The 18,185-nt window shown below is 47.8% G+C and overlaps 1 protein-coding gene across 2 annotated transcripts in view; it reads right to left on the reverse strand.

Annotated features, from left to right (window-relative positions):
- The window catches only part of LIG1 (DNA ligase 1), a 42,001-nt gene that overhangs the window by 18,342 nt on the left and 5,474 nt on the right, over positions 1 to 18,185 (reverse strand). The window contains exons 2-9 of one of the 2 annotated variants that reach the window (XM_012533476.3): positions 13,832 to 13,902; positions 11,225 to 11,314; positions 8,646 to 8,784; positions 7,378 to 7,504; positions 5,498 to 5,608; positions 3,642 to 3,749; positions 2,253 to 2,369; positions 1,971 to 2,046 (exon numbers count right to left, since the gene is read on the reverse strand). In XM_012533476.3, the coding sequence (XP_012388930.1) occupies positions 1,971 to 2,046; positions 2,253 to 2,369; positions 3,642 to 3,749; positions 5,498 to 5,608; positions 7,378 to 7,504; positions 8,646 to 8,784; positions 11,225 to 11,314; positions 13,832 to 13,848 (785 nt within the window). In that variant the 5' untranslated portion in view covers positions 13,849 to 13,902. The remainder of the gene's footprint in view (positions 1 to 1,970; positions 2,047 to 2,252; positions 2,370 to 3,641; positions 3,750 to 5,497; positions 5,609 to 7,377; positions 7,505 to 8,645; positions 8,785 to 11,224; positions 11,315 to 13,831; positions 13,903 to 18,185) is intronic. The other variant, XM_049703657.1, reaches the window with a different exon arrangement.

The following is an 18,185-nucleotide window of genomic DNA, read 5'->3' on the forward strand; positions in this document are numbered from 1 at the left end:
CTCCATCACTGACCAGCTGTGTCGTGGTGAGGAAGCAGCTTCCCTCTCTGAACCACAGTGTCTCCGTCTATACGATGGAGTCACCAGGAGTCCCTACCCTGACACGTTGTCATGAGGTTAAGGAAGAAATTATGGTGAGGGTTCCCACTCCTTGGTGCACTCTGTGGGGAGCATTTTTAGAACAACACTGACTCCCCAGCCTCAGGCCTATTTCTCTACCGAATGTGGGGGGACAGAAGGGCGAGGGAGAAGACTTCAGATTTTTTTCAGCTCTTCAGCTGATCCTGATGCACAGACAGGGCTGAAGATGGCTGAGCTGGACAGAGCATGCTCAGTGAGCTGTAAGGACTCAGCGTTTGGTAAGTGGTAGCCCTCCTGGTCCTTCCTATCATTACAATGAGAGACGGCGGAGCGCGGTGGGTAAGAAGTTCTACAGCCACACTGCCTGGTTCAAATCCCAGCTCCACCATACACCCCGTCTGCGACCTCAGCAAGGCAATCAAACTTAGGAACAATAACAATAACAACAATAGTAATAGCAGCCACAGCTTGCTGAGCTTGCGCATGGCCAGGCCCGAGTCTAAATGCTCCAAACCCTCAGGAGGAAACTGGCCCAGAAAGGCTAAGCCACTTGGCCAAGGTCACACAGCTGACAAAGGTAGAGCTGGGATTTCTAACCTCTCCACAATACTGTCCTGCCTCCAAGCCTCACTTTTCTCACCTGTGAAATGGGGACATCAACAGAAACAACGCACAAAGTCGCTGTGAGGCTTCACTGCATTAGGATATGGAAGGCACACTGCCTGCTGCCTGGCACACCGTTAACAGTGGATAAGAGAGTGTGTTTTTGCCACTGATAAGCCCCCATTTTAAAAGCAAGGAAATTGGAGGCCCTGAAAGTTTGTCTCCTGGAGGCAGCCATCAGCAATCAGACTGGGAATATGGCATAAGCAAAACCATCACAGGGCATCCCTGGTGGCGCAGGGGCTGAGAATCCGCCTGCCAACGCAGGGGACACGGGCTCAAGCCCTGGTCCAGGAAGATCCCACATGCCGCGGAGCAACTAAGCCCGTGCGCCACAACTACTGAACCTGTGCTCTAGAGCCCGTGAGACACAACTACTGAGCCCGCGTGCCACAACTACTGAAGCCCGCGCGCCTAGAGCCTGTGCTCCGCAACAAGAGAAGCCACCGCAATAGAAGCCCACACACCGCAATGAAGAGTAGCCCCCGCTCGCCGCAACTAGAGAAAGCCCACACGCAGCAACACAGACCCAGTGCAGCCAAAACTAAATATTAATTAATTAATTAAAAACAAAACAGAAAACGATCATAGTATCACATGAAATAAAAATCAGGACATAAAACTTCATGTCAGACAATGATTTTGTTAGAGAAACTTATTTATAAATAACCTAAACATGGACACAGGCCCAGAAGGCAAGATGGGGCAGTGCTGAAAAAGAGGCCAGGCTTAGGAACCAAGTGGACCCAGGTTTCAGGCCTGGCCCTACCCCCGCCTCCCTGTGTGACCCAGGGAAGATGACCTAACTTCTCTGGGCTACTAGTCTCAGTGTCTGTGCAATGGCTAAAATACCTGCTTCCTCTGCAGGACTACTGCAGAGATGAAGTAAAAAGGCGTAACAGAAACCTTTAGCACCGGATCTGACACATAGTAGGCGTCCAAGAAAAGGAGCCGGCCGTTCCTACAGTGCAGTCACATGCTGAAATGGGGCCATTTAATCTCAGTAATCAGGTCTCAACTGGGGTACAAAATTGCCATTAAGAATCCCCCCCAAATTTTTATTAGAATAATTAAACCCTAATCACAAAATTTTAAGGCTGAAAGAATGTTTGGTGACTACCGGTCTCATTTTCGGAGGCCTACCTACAATCAGGTCAGAGAGATCTTGGACTCACTGCCTTATTCTGTTTAATCTGCTGTCATCTCTACAATAGATCCTGACTCACCCCTTGGTCTCGTCCTTTCTCAGAGCGCTGGGTCCCTCTTCTTTTGCTTCTTGTTTGATCGCTGGCTTCCGGGGAGCTGGGAATGAAGCAGGCAAATGGTGGGTCCTTTCTCCTTCTGACAGCCCCTGCCTGCCAACCACTCTCCAGCCAGCATTGCGAGAGGCGAGTTACACTTTCTAACCAAGTTAGACTTTCTAACCCACGGGAAGGCCGTACTTTCTGGAGAAAGATCCACCCGCCTCTCCCCGGTGCAACCCTGCAAGGTGAGGGGGAGAAACTCACAGAAGAAACTGCTGAGCGTCTTGGGAGCTTTGGGGGGAGGCTTAGCCTGGCCGTCCTCCTGTGGTCCCTGCTTCACGGCCACCTTGGGCTCTGAAACGCTTTCTGTTGGGGGCTTTGCTTTGAAAGCGAGAGAGGTCAGATGGTGATGCAAACTATTTTTTTTAACCTCAAGGTCATTCTGACCCTGAAGATGGAAGACATAATCAATTCTGCCCCTTTCCTTTCCATAGTTTCATTTTGGAGCCTCTCAGGCCTGATGCTTTAGGACTAACTAGTGGAATTCTAGCATCTGGCCTGAGATTGGAGACTTACGGATGGTGGGAAAAAAATCTCGGTACGATAAGAAGAAAATATTCCCACTTCTGCAGGTGCAGAAAATCAGATACGATCCTGCATCCTAAAAATATCCCCACAGCGTTCTTTCTGCCATGGAAGTCTTCTGGACACCTCCCTGCAGGAGCTGTTCTATGGCCTGGAGGGTAACTTTAACCTCTAAAATCTTGTAACTCACCCTGGTTATCTAACTTAAAAAAATTATTGCTCGGGACTTCCCTGGTGGTCCAGTGGTTAGGATTCTGCACTTCTATCGCAGGAGGAGCAGGTTCGATCCCTGGTTGGGGAACTAAGATCCCACATACCGTGTGGTGTGGCCAAAAAAATTTTTTTAATTAAAAAATTTTTTAATTATTGCTCAATTAATAACATACAGTGCCTACAATTTCTGAAAGATATTTTTTTTTTTTTGCGGTACACGGGCCTCTCACTGTTGTGGTCTCTCCCGTTACGGAACACAGGCTCCGGAAGCACAGGCTCAGCGGCCATGGCTCACGGGCCCAGCCGCTCCGCGGCATGTGGGATCTTCCCGGACCGGGGCACGAACCCGCGTCCCCTGCATCGGCAGGTGGACTCTCAACCACTGCGCCACCAGGGAAGCCCTCTAAAAGATATTTTGTTGGAGGATGACTGGCTCTTTTTTTCCTCACATGCACAGAGGAAAAATAACAATAAAAATAATAATAGCAGACTTCCCTGATGGTCCAGTGGTTAAGACTCTGCACTCCCAACTCAGGGGACCCGGGTTCGATCCCTGGTCAGGGAACTAAACTAGATCCTGCATGATGCAACTAAAAGATCCTGCACTCGGCAATGAAGATCCTGCATGCCACAACTAAGACCCAGCGCAGCCAAATAAATAAATAAATATTAAAAAAAAATAATAATAGCAATAGAACCTATAATTTCCCCTAGAATTTGCATTTAGACAACACACTGGAGAATCTTATTTAAGTCTTATCTCATCTGAGCCTTAAATTAACTGTCCTCCAAAGACATCTGACCCCCAAAACCAGAGAGGTGGGGCTTCAGGGAGGAAGAGGACCAGAAACTCACTGGAGGTCTTCAGGGGCTCAGGGGGTGACCTGGGCTGGTCCCCTTCTTCTGCTTCCTTCTTGTTGCCCCCTTCAGGCTCTGTGAGGCTTTCTGTCGGTGTCTCTAATTCTGAGGACCGATTAAAAAAAAAGCCAGATGGCAAAAAGTCACTATGACCACTCCCCACAAAGGGCATTTCGATTCCCAAGACACTGTGCCCCCGTTTTTTCTTCGCTGTGCTGACTGAACATCTGTGAAGTGACGAGAGGTGTGAGAGTCCGCTCCTGGTCAGCCCTGAACCAGGCAGGGCCCTTGAGGGAAACCAACCCCGATGCTCACCTGGGCAGCTAAGAAACAGAGAGGGCCAGTCTTTTCTTATAAACCATTATTTTAGAATTATTCACTGCAAAATAGAACTGGAAAGGGTTCAAAATGCCAACAGTGACTTGTTAGAGATAAAAATAAAGGCGTTTTTTTTTTTAAGCTGACTGGAAAAAAAAAAATCCACCTCCAGGGTAATAATAAAAACTGCATCAACTAACTTGGGAAAAATCTGCCTCAGTAGAAAGAAGCCCCACCTCACCCCCCAAAATCCCCAGACACAGACAATGGCTAAAATTGCATGATTTATAGTAAAATTTGTTACTGACTAAAAATTGCCAACTGGAAATCAAATCTCCACCAAACTCAGATCTTCCCTGGGAAAGATAAACCTAATAAGGACCTTTTATTAAACAAACACATTGACAGTGGCAAAGGCTACGACTATTATAATCTCGTACAGGCCCCAAATGATCAATGGATCAGGTCTTTATGGTTGTGTTTCCCACGGAGGACATTTTACATTTTCAAGGGAAATTGGTGACATCTGCTGGACACCGTATGACCTACTAGCTCAGGGTATTTTGCTTGTCAGTATTAGATCACATTCTTGGCAATTCCTGACGTTAGCTTTCTGCAAGGCTGGGTACTCACTGGTGGTGTGATAAAAACCAAGTACTGCACAAAAATCACCAAGGAAAGTGGCAGTGTTCAACTGGATTCCAAAGTCTGAGCAATTGTGCAGTGCCCAGGAGACATCACAATTAGTAACTAATTATGATTACTTAACAGTGAAATTAAATATTATTTTTCCTTTCAACGTTATATGTATTATTTTCTCAAATGCCCAAGTTGCTAGAACATAAATAAATAGTTGTTCAGACATAACAACTTAACAAACCGAACAGTAAAGGTATTGGCCTTGAGGCACCGTGAAAAAGTTGCTAAGGCACCATGGGCCCTGGAAGTTTGCGAACCTCTCTGCTTTCTGGTAAGATTTACAACAAAAAACAAACCATTTAGAGGAAAATATATTCCATATGAGAAACATAAAAATAGAAGAGAAAAATGAGAAGCTGCATATGAATTCGTACTGAATTAAGATGGCCAAACGAATGTATTCCAGAATGTTTTCATGACAAAATTCCCCGGGTGGGGCTGTGGGATTCTGATGGACTCGTGTGGATTCTTGGACAGAGGTGTCAAATCAGTGGGGTCCTCACAGCCTGCCCTCTCAGACAGGCCCCCGCCCCTCCAGATCACACTTGCGCACGCACACACACACACACACTCGCAGTCAGTCCCACAGGCCCCTGCCCCTCCAGATCACACTTTCTCTCTCTCTCTCTCTCTCTCTCTCTCTCTCTCTCACACACACACACACACACACACACACACACACACACACGCACGCAGTCAGTCCCACAGGCCCCTGCCCCTCCAGATCACACTTTCTCTCTCTCTCTCTCTCTCTCTCTCTCTCCCTCTCTCTCTCTCTCTCACACACACACACACACACACACACAAAGAGTCAGTCCCCAACCCCAGGGCCTTACCTTCTTCCTCCTCCTCCTCCTTCTTCCTCTTCTTCTTGGTTCCTCCGTCCTCGTCCTTGCCCTGCTCTTGCAGGACATCCTGAAATGTCCGTTTGGAAAGCTGCTTCCGGGCTGGGAAGGCAAAGGGCTCAGTGTGGCCTCCTTGCCGGCCCGCCTGCCCCACCCCGGTGAGCTCAGACCCCGCGATGATGGGGCCCTGAGAAGGCTCTGGGCCCCTGCCCTCCTCCGCCTGCCCACAGCCACGGCTGCCGTGTAGGCCGCTCCTGCTTCCTGGCTGTGTGACCCCGAGCAGGTTCCTTCATCTTAGGAGCCAACAGCCACCCTCCTCTCTGCCTCACCTCTCACCACACACTATCCTCAAACCCTTCCTGCTCCCCAAATTACACCTTATTGCCCAGAGACGCCGAGGTGGATGCGATTCCCCCGTGTGCCGTGCTGTTCCCACCTGGAGGCCTTTGCACGGGCTGTCCTGGCTGCAACCCTTCCCAACCGCCCATTCTCAGCACAGCCAACCCTAACCCATCTTCCAAGACTCAGGCCAGATGGCGCCTCCTCAGGCCCTCAATCCAGAGCTCCCCTAGCATCCGGCGTTACCACTATTCTTCCTTATACCAGCACCACCAGTGGAAATATGCAGTGAGCCACGTACATCATCTTTAACTTTCTAGTGGCTACACTGAGAAAAGGAAAAAGAACCAGGAGAATTGTTTGAACAATATCGTTTACTTAACCCAATAAATCCAAAATATGATGATTCCAACATGTTTTGAATATTAAAAGAAATGAGTAACATTCCTTTTTCTATGCTAAGTCTTCAAAATCCGATGCACTTAAAAGCACATCTCAATTGGGCACTAAATTTTCATCAGAAATACTCGATGTGTTTAGATTTCATGGAATTTACCGTTGAGAAAGTAGCGTCACATATCCAAGTTGATCAAATTATTGCAAGGCTTCAATAATTGAAACTAGAGTCAGCTTTCCAATTTAAATTGAATGAAAGTAGCATTAAAAATTCAGTTCCTCTACTGTACAGCACAGGGAACTCTACTCAATACTCTGTAATGACCTACACAGGAAAAGAGTCTAAACACGGGTGAATATACGTATATGTATAACTGACTCACTTTGCTGTACAGCAGAAACTAACAATACTGTAAATCAATTATACTCCAATAAAAATTAAAAAAAAATTTAGTTCCTCAATCACCACAGTTCAGGATCTCAGCAGGCCGTATCACCCTGCGTCATGTGGAGGGTCTCTCCCCTGTCCCTCCCCTGTGTAAAAATCTTCCCAACCCCCCTGGCGACAGAGGCGCCGCTCCTCAGACGGGCTTTCCATGGACCTTCTCTAGTCTCATTGCTCGTTGTCCCCAACCCCACGCTCTGAGCACCAACACACCTACCATCAGTGCCCCCAAGGCCTTTTCCCCTCCTCAGTCCCTGCTCACTCCTCTTCTGTCCCTCAGGGCTCAGCTTGGTTAAGCTCTCTCCTAGAAGTCTCCCTTGAGTCAGGGGCCCTCCCCTGGGCTCCCACAGTGAGCTGTGTGGCCTCCAGCACTGCACACATCACAGTGACAATAACCCGCATTTACTGAGCGCTTACTGTAGGCTGGGCCCAGTTCCAGGCCCTTACACGTATTCACTTTTAATCCTCGCAACATCTCTGGGTGGGAGGTACTGTAATTATCAGTCGTTTTAGGGATAAAGCCCAGAGAAGGGAAGTCATTTGCCCAAGGTCACACAGCCAGTGGATGGTGGAGCCGTGCTCTTAACCACAACGCTAAAATCGGGGCTGTCACGAGGATGGCTGAATGATGCAGAAATCCAAGTGTGGACAAAGACAGGCAACTGAAAGGGCGAGGCCAGGGGGTCCTTACCCGTGCGACGCTTCGGGATCCCTGACGGGGAGACGACCGTGGGAGAGGTGCTAGAGTGGGAAGGGCTGCTCTCAGGCAGTGTGCCAGGACTGGGAGGGGAGACTTGTGGGGAATCTGGAGCACACTTCTGGAAGGGGAGAGAAAGAGCAATTCCTGAGTGAGAGGAGGAAGGAGGGAGCCCCCAGCTACGTCATTTTCCAAGCACTTGAGAGTACAGAGGGACTCAGCCCCACTTAGGCCTCATCCCCTCTTACCTGGGCCATCCCTCCACCATCCTGCGTAGTTTCATGGTCCCAGACTGTCCCTATTATGGACCCCAATAACAATTCTTTTTTTTCTAAAGTAACAGAATCTTTGATTTTTAGCTAGGCGTAATACGGTCCAACTAAAAACTATACTTCCCAGGATCCCTTGCAGCTAGGTGTGCTCAGGAGCCCGAGGACTACACTTCCCAGCCTCCTTTACATCTAGGTGTGGTCAGAAGCCCCAGGTCTACACAATGCAATGTAAGGATATACAGGTCCACTGGTTCAAATAACATTCACCTAAAGGCAAGTGGAGTGTCCTGCTCTTCCCACTGGCTGAATGTGGGCTTTCACTTGGACAAGGGCATCTAGGGATGGCAAGCAACAGTATAGAAGCACCCTGGGGCAGAGTTAGCTGAGGAAAAGACGAAGATGACAAGGAAGAAGCGGCTTCTGAGGGGCCTTGGAGGCTCTGTAAGAACCAGCTTTGGCCTGAGCTGGCAACGCCAGGGGGTTTGAGCAGGGGGGAGACAGGAGCTCACTTCACCATTGACAGACTGAGAAGTGCTGCACTTCAGACGTTATCCTCAGAGCAGCCAACAGGCATGAAATGACTTAAATGAGAGGAGCAAGTGAGCCGATGCACTTGAAGATAGAAAGCCCTCCCACAACAGGAGAGACTGGACGGATTTCCGAGCCCTTCCTCTGTAGCAGGCATTCTTCTCTGATCCGTATGTGAATCGACTCACTGCACCTTCACGGCCACCCTACGAGGCGAGGGCTATCTATCGGGAGCTGCTCGTGCCAGCTGAGGCTGCCCAGGCACCCCAGGCCAGGGAGCCGAGCCCAGCCGCCCGGCAGAGGCGGGGTTAGGAGCACAGAGACCAGGCAGGACCACTCAACTCCTCCCCCGCTGGGGCATCATCTCCAGAATTCTCCTGAGCAGCCACTGCTCTCAGCTCCAAAGGCCACTGGGAATGATGGTTTCTTCTGGTAAATGTGGGCAGGCTGCTGGGGCCCTACCTGGATTTTGGGGGGCTTGGGGGCTTCCTCCTCCTCGTCCTCCCCTTCACTGCCCAGGACCCGGGCCATCTTCCTCCCTGGCCTCTTCACTGGAGAGTCGCCCTCAGGTACCACTCTATTCCGCTCCTTCAGCGCCACCCTGGAGGATGAGAAAATGGAGGTTTTATTCCAGCAGGTAGAGTGGGGACGCTACTCCCAAATTCTCCAGCCCCTTCATTATGTTTCATTCCCCTCCTTGCCTTTCAAGCATTCAATGAACATTTTCTAGGGGCCTCTCAGCATATACTCTTAGTCACGCATCCACCCATCCCGCTCTCTGGAGGCCTCCTGTGTGCCCACGCTGTGATGGGTGGTGCTGAGGAGCACGGGAAGTCCCTACTGAGGGCGGAGACTGGCCTCCAACATCCCTTTGGAGACGCTCTTTCAGTCATGTAAGCCCGAGTCCCCTAGGTAGGGACTGCATTTCCCAGCCTCCCCTGCAGCCAGGTATGGCCATGTGATGAGTTCTGACCAATAGGATGTTGACACCTGCAACCTGCTCCTGACTGCTTGTCCTCACTGCTCTCTTATCCCTAGAACTTCGACTTGCTGACCCCCTTTGACAATGCAGGTGAAGGCAGGACAGAGCAGAGAGAGAGGGAGAGAAAGAACCTGGGTCCCAGTACCACCAAGTGGTACAGAGTCGCCTAGCTGCCCCAAACTGCTTAAACAGCTCAGAATCTTTCAAGTGAGAAAGAGGCAATTTTAACTTTAACCAAGTCACCATGACATTGGTTACTGGTAAAGCAGCCCAACGACTCCCCTAACACCAGCTCTGAGGCACTCCCAGTCTGGTAAGGAACACAGACACGGCCGTCAAAATACAACCAATATGCCTGCTGAGGGAAGTCACTTAAGGGGCTGAGAACACAGCTGATTCCTACCGGTTTCTGCACTCATAAAGCTCGCGGTCTGGACAAAGACCAAGATGTACACAAACACCTCCCTACTTAGGTCAATGACGGCACGCTCTTGTCATGGAACATTAAAAAGAATAAAGTGAGATTAGATAAAGTGGATGGCTCTAAGACATTTTTTTGTGGGGAGAGAAAGCAGACTGTCAAATCTGTGAGAGGAGTTGCTGTTGATTTTATTCACTGCTAAACCCACAGAGTCTAGGTGCCCGGCACATAGTAGATTCTCAGTAGATATTTGTTGACTAAATGGATCTATACAGTATGATTCCATGAATGTAAAAGATACATGTTTGCTCATATATACCTGCAACTTGCATACAGAATAATCCTGCTTTTCCTATTTAAAAATAAATTAGAAATGTGTATTATTATCTGTTGTATGTCAGGCATGTGCCAGCGACTTGAGATATAACAGTGACCAAAATGAGAGTCCCTGCCATCCAATATGTAAGTGTGAGAAACACTTATTCATTCAGCAGTTCCCTATTGAGCACCTACTATGTGTCGTAACTAACTGTATTAGGCGCACGTATGTTTTTATGCATAGAAAAAAGGTATGGAAGGATATACCTCAGATTGGTAATAGTAGTTTCTCTGGAGAGTAAAACTGGAAGCACTTCAAATTTTTACTTACCTACTTCTGAGCTGATGTATTAATAATTACCATGTGTAATTCCACATGTGGGTATCTATGCTAGAAAAAAAAATCTGCACGTGTGCCCAAGAAGTCACACATACAGACTAAACTGCAGCATGGATTGTTTCAGCCAAAAAGTGGAAACAACCTAAATACCCATCGGTAGGGGGACGTTAAATAATTTCTACAGTACATCCATAAAATGGAACACAAAGCAGAAGGTAAAAGGGATCCGAGGGTCCTTTGTGGTCAGGAGTGGAAAAAATCTCTAAGTCATACTGTCACTGAAGAAAGCAAGTTCAGGAACCATATATGCAGTATGATCTCTATTTTTCAAGACATTAAAACATGTCACAGAAAATAAAACCACACACAATAAGTGTGTATATATAGCAGTGCAAACACAAAAGGGGCAGATCTAAAGTCGAGAGTGTTGATAAATTATGACCTCATTCTTACCACTTACTGAGCATCTTTCATGAACCAGGCACTGTTCTGTAAGTTGTTAGTGTGTTAATGCATCAAAGCCACACAGAAAGCCTGACACAGATCATGATACCCTGCTACCCGTGAGGAAACTGGGGTACAGGAAGTGAAGTTACTTGCCCAGGGTCCCAAACTGGGGATGTGAGCTAAATCTACCCTGAGTGCATGCTTTGGAAAGCTGACCAGTCCAGGGGCAGGGTCTTCCCGAGAATCTGTGACAAGGACGCTGGAGGAAAGAACATTGTTCTCTTCTATTTAGATGCGGCCAGTGGCAGGGTCTCTGCCTCATGCAGTCTGCTCCAGAATGAAGTCAAGACACTGGGACGGAGCCCTGAAGACAACTCTGAGGCCCTGGATCCAGCTGTGCCTGAAGATGACCCTACCTTTGGCTTGTCCAGTTACCGGAGTCAAAAATTTCCCTATGGGGCCCTGAGATATTCTGAGCCAGGTCCTGACTGATAAAAGGAACAGATTCACCACATCCCAGCCCCAGAACGTACTTTGGAGGGGACTCTGTTTCTCTGGTGCTGTTGGATATCTCCTTCTCTGGCTTCTTCACTTTGCCCTCTTTCTTGGGCTGGAAAAATGACCTGGAGGAGCAGAGGGTGGGGTGCGGAAAAGTGAATGATAACAGAACCAACAACCCCTCTAACACACCCCACATTCCACAGCTTCCGATGCCCGTCCCCGTCCCAGGACGCAACAGAAGACTTCAAACAACCCCCTTAGGCCAATAAGGAAAACTGAGGCTTATCAGATGGAGGAGGCAACGCTCTGCTTATTTTTCTGCCCCAATTTGCCACTCACCTGAGACAGGACACACCCCGATTTCCGTTCCACAGGGATTACCTATGCACTTACTACGTGCCAAGGCCTGTCCTTGGAAGCTAGGGGCAGGGCAATGACCCAGACACATATGCCCCTGCCCTGGAGGGGCTGACACTGTAGTGGGGTAGGCAGACATTAGCAAAGAGGTAAATATAAAATGTCCAAAGGCGTTACGTGCTCTGAAAAAGATAAAGGTGCCCTCCCCTCTACCTGAGCCTGATGAGGCTGAGTGGCTTGCCCCAGAGAGCAGAGTACTGAGAGGGGAAAAACAGGGGCTTGACGTCGCAGGGACCTGGCCAAGAGAGGAAGGTTAACATTGCCTACGATGTCTTGGGGACGTCGTGCACCCCCAATATGAGGCAATGAGAGGGCACCTCACCTCAGTGCCCAAAACCCCAGGCTAATTATGAGAATAGCGGACAAACCAAACCGGGGGTAAGGCTACAGGTGTCATGACAAAGAAAGCCTGAGAAACTGTCACCCAGAGGAGGCATGACAGCTAAATGCAACATGGCTCCAAATCAGATCCTGGAACAGAAAAGGACATTAACAGATAAACTGGTGAAATGCAAATGAAGTCTGGAGCTTAGTTAAAAGGAATGTATCCCTGTTGGTTCCTTATTGTGACCAGTGGACCACAGTGATGTAAAGTGTCAACAACGGAAACCGGGTGAAGGGTGTACAGGGACTCTCTGTACAACTTTACAACTTCCTGGTACGTCTAAAATAATTCCAAAATTAAAAGTTTACTTAATCTTTAAAAAATAAAATAGGGACTTCCTTGATGGTCCAGTGGTTAACATTCTGCGCTCCCAATGCTGGGGGCATGGGTTTGATCCCTGGTCAGGGAACTAAGATCCCACATGCCACACACGGCACGGCCAAAAAAGGAAAAAATTTAAAAATAAAATAAAGCAAGGTGACAGAAAGCAATCAAAAGTGCTATCATCCCAGGAGAGACTGTCCCCAGATTTCTCATCACCTGAGAAAAATGCAGCGTAGGATCTGTGTAAGCCACCAACTCCCAGGTCTCTGTGGGTGACATCCAGGTCTGGATCTGTCTAGAATCCATCCCCTCCTTCTGGGAATAGCCCTCCACGTTCCTCTTGTGATGCCTGTTCCCCCACATTCTCTCAGTCCCTATGGTTCGCGTGGGTCTGCCCTTTCACCCACAACCAGGGCACAGGCCCTGGGCCTGGCCACTCAAGGCCCTACATCCCTGGGGCTACGACAGTGGCTGGCTCAGGGACCGGCATGCGGCCCAAGGTGGGCCAATGAAACTTAACTCTAGATATTGTTGTGACAGCTGGGAGAGAGACCACCTCTTTCCACCGGGATTGCTGACTCTAGGGTACTAAAAGCCTAAGGAAGACAGCCTGCCAGAGTGATACAACATCCAAGAAAGCAGAGCTGAATGATGGAGACAGAGTCCCAGTGAGAAAGTCTGGACAACTGGATCTGACTATTAAAGCCAAGTTTCGGGCTTCCCTGGTGGCACAGTGGTTGAGAATCTGCCTGCCAATGCAGGGGACACGGGTTTAAGCACTGGTCCCGGAGGATCCCACATGCTGTGGAGCAACTAGGCCCGTGAGCCACAACTACTGAGCCTGCGCATCTGGAGCCTGTGCTCCGCAACAAGAGAGGCAGTGACAGTGAGAGGCCCACGCACCGCGATGAGGAGTGGTCCCTGCTCGCCGCAACTGGAGAAAGCCCTCGCACAGAAACGAAGACCCAACACAGCCAAAAATAGATTAATTAATTAATTAATTAATTTTTTAAAAAGCCAAGTTTCCACTACACAAGCCAAAGAATTCCTTTTCTATTTTTCCTGAAGCCAGCCTGACTGAGTACCGGGTTCCTCAAGCCGGGCATTACCGGCATTTCAGGCCAGATCACTCTTCGCTGTGGAGGGCTACCCGGGGCATTGTAGGATGTTTAGCAGCCTGCCTGGTCTTTATCCACTAGATGCTAGTGGGAAATTCCCTCTCCCCCCAGGTGGTGACAACCAAAAATGTCTGTTGTTCCCTGGGGGACAAAACTGCCCCTGATTGAGAACCAGGGGTCAGGGTCTCTGAACCTTGCAACTAAAAATTCTGGTTACTACACTACCTATTTTTCTGATTCCCTTTCCCACTTTCCGTACTGCTCAACTCCTGGAAATCCCTACGTGAAGACTAACCCGAGTTCTTCTAAGATAAGGCGCAGAGTCAGAGAGGGGAGCAGAGAACTTGGAGTATGTAAGCCGGTGGCAGGGGCAGGGGTGTGGGGAGGGTACTTACATAATACTTCGCTGCATGATGGCGTCAGAATCCTCCCCTCCCCTGTCCTCCTCTTCTCCAGTGGGCAGTTCCTGAAGTAGACATCCAAATAACTTGGTGAGGATACTGATTGTGCAGGGATCAAAACAGAAACTTTCACACACTGAGGTTTGGGGAAATCACCCTGAAATCTACATCACCTGGCTTGAACTTGACACTCACTGAACAGCCCATCATATGGCCTGTCAAACGTACAACGTGCAGCTGCTTTAACCAACTAAAGAAGAGAATGCATTTACCAGAAATAAAGAACGTCCACTCTGAAGATAGGGATAAATGTCTCCCTTCCTATGACAGCCGGGCTAGTAGCCCTTCAAAGACAAGGTTCCCTTCCCAGGTGCCACGGCCATACTGACTCACTGTGTCTGCATGCTAATCTTTTTTTTCCCTCTTTTTGAAACCTTGAAGGAATGTACTCCCGGTCGTGTTTGATGTACGTTCTTTGTTCTAACAAGATATAAAACTGTGCTGAAAACCATGCTTCTCTGGAGCAGTTCCTCAGAACTGAGAGGCTGTCTCCTGAACTACAGTCCTCCGTTTGGCTCGAATAAAACTCTTTTTTTTCTATTCCCATTATAGATCGTTTCTCAATTATTTACATTGACACTTCTTTTCAGAAAGAAAAAAACCCCACAAAATCAGAAACATGAGTTTCCCCATCAAGAAGAAACTCCAGTTTTTACAGACCAAAATGATTTGCTGGTGAGATTTATTAGTGAAGAAAAGGGGTCTGAGTCAGAGAACAGGCGCTTCCTTTACCGTATGGAGCCTGCTTTTTGTCTAATACAATGACATACTGAAGACCAAAAGGTTTTGTTCAGTTGGGTTTTTTTTTTTAGCTAAATTTTCAGGTTAGTGAAAAAAATTTTTGCATTGATTATATAATATGCTACAATGGCTGTGAGACATGGCAGTTCATCAAATCATACCCACAGGGCTAAATAAATCAGCTGTTGAGCTGTTTCTAAGGTATACTGTTAAGACCCTCGTGGGGGGCACACCAATCTCAAAAGGGTGCGGACTGGATGATTCCATTTACATGACATTCTCTAAAGGACAAAACTCACATGGAGATGAGCAATTGCCAGGGGGCGGGGGCTGTGAAGGGGTAGGTAGCATAGGGAGTTCCTCTGGGGAGACGGCACTGTTCTGTATCTCAATTGTGGTGGTGCGTCCACAGATCTCTGCATGGGATCAAACTGCATAGACAGAGACAGTCACACACACACAGGAGCGCATGTAAAAACTGAACACGGGCTAGAATCCAGCTAACAGTACTGTCCAAGGCTAATTTCCTGGTTTTAATACTGGATTACACTAATATAAGATGTCACGGGCTTCCCTGGTGGTGCAGTGGTTAAGAATCCGCCTGCCAATGCAGGGGACACGGGTTTGAGCCCTGGTCCCGGAAGATCCCACATGCCACGGAGCAACTAAGTCCGTGCATCACAACTACTGAGCCCGCAAGCCACAACTACTGAAGCCCGTGCGCCTAGAGCCTGTGCTCTACAACAAGAGAAGCCACTGCAATGAGAAGCCTGCGCACTGCAACAAAGAGTAGCCCCCGCTCGCCACAACTAGAGAAAGCCCGCGTGCAGCAATGAAGACCCAATGCAGCCAAAAATAAAATTAAAAATAAATTTAAAAAAAAATGATGTCACCTCTGGGGGAAGATGGGTGTACTATTTTTACAACTTCCTGTGAGTCTCTAATTATTTCAAAATAAAAAGTAAAAAACAAAACAGAATGAAGGCACTATTACTGCTATAGAAAGAAGGCCTAGATCTAGTAACATTTTAACTAATAATAAATAATAAAGGAGGCAGAACAGTGGATATAATATGCTATTGATTTTGCAAGACAAGGGAAAATAAGAATATACATATTCGTTAGTACTGCTTATTTCAGCCAATCAGAAACTCTGGAAAGATAACCAAGAAAGCAACAGAAGTGGCTGGGGCCGACAAGGTGACGGGCTGTGAGCCGAACTGGTCACTGTGTACCTCTGTCCTGATTTTATTTTGAACCATACATATTTATTACCTGTTTGACTTTTTTTTTAAATAGTAAATCTAAGCCCCAGATAACTTTTCTAATTCTCTTTCTCAGCCCCCCACTGGCTCTTCCCTCTGGTGAGGCCCTGCCCGCCCCCCCACCCAGGGCCAGTCCCCTTTGGCCCAGCTCCGAGCTGATAGGCTGCCAGGAAGCCTCCCGGGGGCACCTGCTGGAAGAGCAGCTCACTTTCCTGGCCTCTCATGGTGGTTAATTAGTACTTCTCTCATCACACTTATTGCATCCACCCCGTGGTCCCCAGATTACGTTCAGTTTAACTTTCCAAACAGATGTGGGGCTCCGGAGCCATGGGGCTGTGCCTGGTTCACTCCCATCTCCTCCAAAAATTATTTCCCAACCTTCAGACATTCTTCATACCACCTTGGCAATTTCCACCATATCTAGGGAAACCCTGGATTTTTTTTCACTGAATTATTTTTTCTGTCAAAGAATCAACTTCTTATGAACTGGGGTGCTTAGTGGGCGGTAGGCACTCTTCCAAAACTTTATATGAATTAATTCATGCAAAAGCTATTACAATTCATCATTGTCCTGATTTTACAAATGAGGTGACAGAAGCACAGAGAGGTCGAGTAACCTGCTCAAGGCCACACAGCCTAATGAGTCGCAGAGCCAGGATCCAAAGCCAGTCGTCTGGCTCCAGAGTCCGTGTCCTTAACCACTAACATTCTGAGGGTGAGGAAGGAAGGGGTCCCTCCATATTGGGATCGAGGGAGATGGAGGTGGCCCTAGATCTGGGGGCTGTTGAGATAACAACTGTACCAACGATAATGTGACCCCATACTACCCAACCACCCACTCAAGCATTTCCAACTGTTATCCCCATGTCACCGATGAGAAAAGTGAGGCACAGAAAGGTTAAATCACTTGTCCTGAATCACAGAGCTCGTGAGCAGCAAACGGGGGATCCAAATTCAGACACCCTGGCTCCAGATCCTAGGCACCCTGCACTCCCATTTCTGTCACTCCCACAGGCAGAACAGCAACACCTGCCACAAATAGGAGACAGCCGCAAAAATAAAAAGAACAAAACCAGATGATTAGGTTGTAGTTCAAAGCACTGGCTGCTGGAGGCTCTGAGCCCAGACCTGCTGCTTTCTCTTTGTTCAAAGCGCTAACTAGCCAAGTGCTGGAGGGGGCTGTGAAAGGCACCCTGCACCAAACGGAGCCTTTCTAAGACAAACTGAAAGAGAATATAAAGGGATTAACTTTCTCCTTATGAGCGTTAGTGTTATTTAATGTCATACCCACACACCACTTCCAGTTTCCTTAAGTACTTCTGTTAATTTTTTAATGTGTGAAACTCAAATCAGAAAAAGCCTTTACTGCTTAAAGAAGCATGCTGAAATAAACAGGGACAAAATGTCATGATGTCTGTAAACTAGTTCAACTATTTCAGCAAATGCCTGAAGTTTGCTTTAAAATAATTCAGGGTTTTTGGGGGGAATTAAGGAGCATATAGACGAAATAAGAATGAACTATTCTGATAATTCCTGGGGCTGGGTAATGGGTACACAGGGATTCATGACACTACTCTCTACTTTTGTGTATGTTTGAAACTTCTACAATAAACGTTAAATTTTTTTATTCAGAAAATCAGACGGTGCAAACATAGCAAAATGTTAACAGCTGTAAAATCGAGGTGGTGGCGTATTATTCTAGTTGCTCTACTTTTCTGTCTGAAAGTTTTTATGAGTCAAAGGCGAAAAAGTAACCTAAAATTGGGAATAAAAATATAATTGTGTATACAGCCCAAAGCTCAGAATTCATGAAAATCAGTAAGGTAGTGAATAACCCAGCCCCTTTCCCCCTCAAAAAACAGTAGTATTGGTACGAGTCCCTCACTTGAGAAAGTTCTAATCTATCCTGGACATGAATTATCTGTCAAAGTCAAGATCTTTTCTTCCCAACCAGCCAGGGAGCCCCTAAATTCACTTCCACACAAGGAAGAACAGAGCCTCACACAGAAGTCACTGCAGGGCTCCCAAGACTTTCAGTCTCTGGGACAATACAGGAAAGGAAACCCAGTCCCTGCTCTTGAAAAACCTCACAGGCCCCACTGTCAAAGATATGCAAAGTACGGGACGTCCCTGGTGGTCCAGTGGTTAATGCTCCGCGCTAACAATGCAGGGAGCAAGGGGTTCGATCCCTGCTGAGGGAACTAAGATCCCCACACGCCGGCGCGGCCAAAAAAAAAAATGTTCAAAGTAAATAAGGATGAAATAGGACTCAGCACTCCAAC

This window comes from Orcinus orca, chromosome 20 (genome assembly GCF_937001465.1).
Source record: "Orcinus orca chromosome 20, mOrcOrc1.1, whole genome shotgun sequence".
In the NCBI taxonomy this organism is placed as follows: Eukaryota; Metazoa; Chordata; class Mammalia; order Artiodactyla; family Delphinidae; genus Orcinus; species Orcinus orca.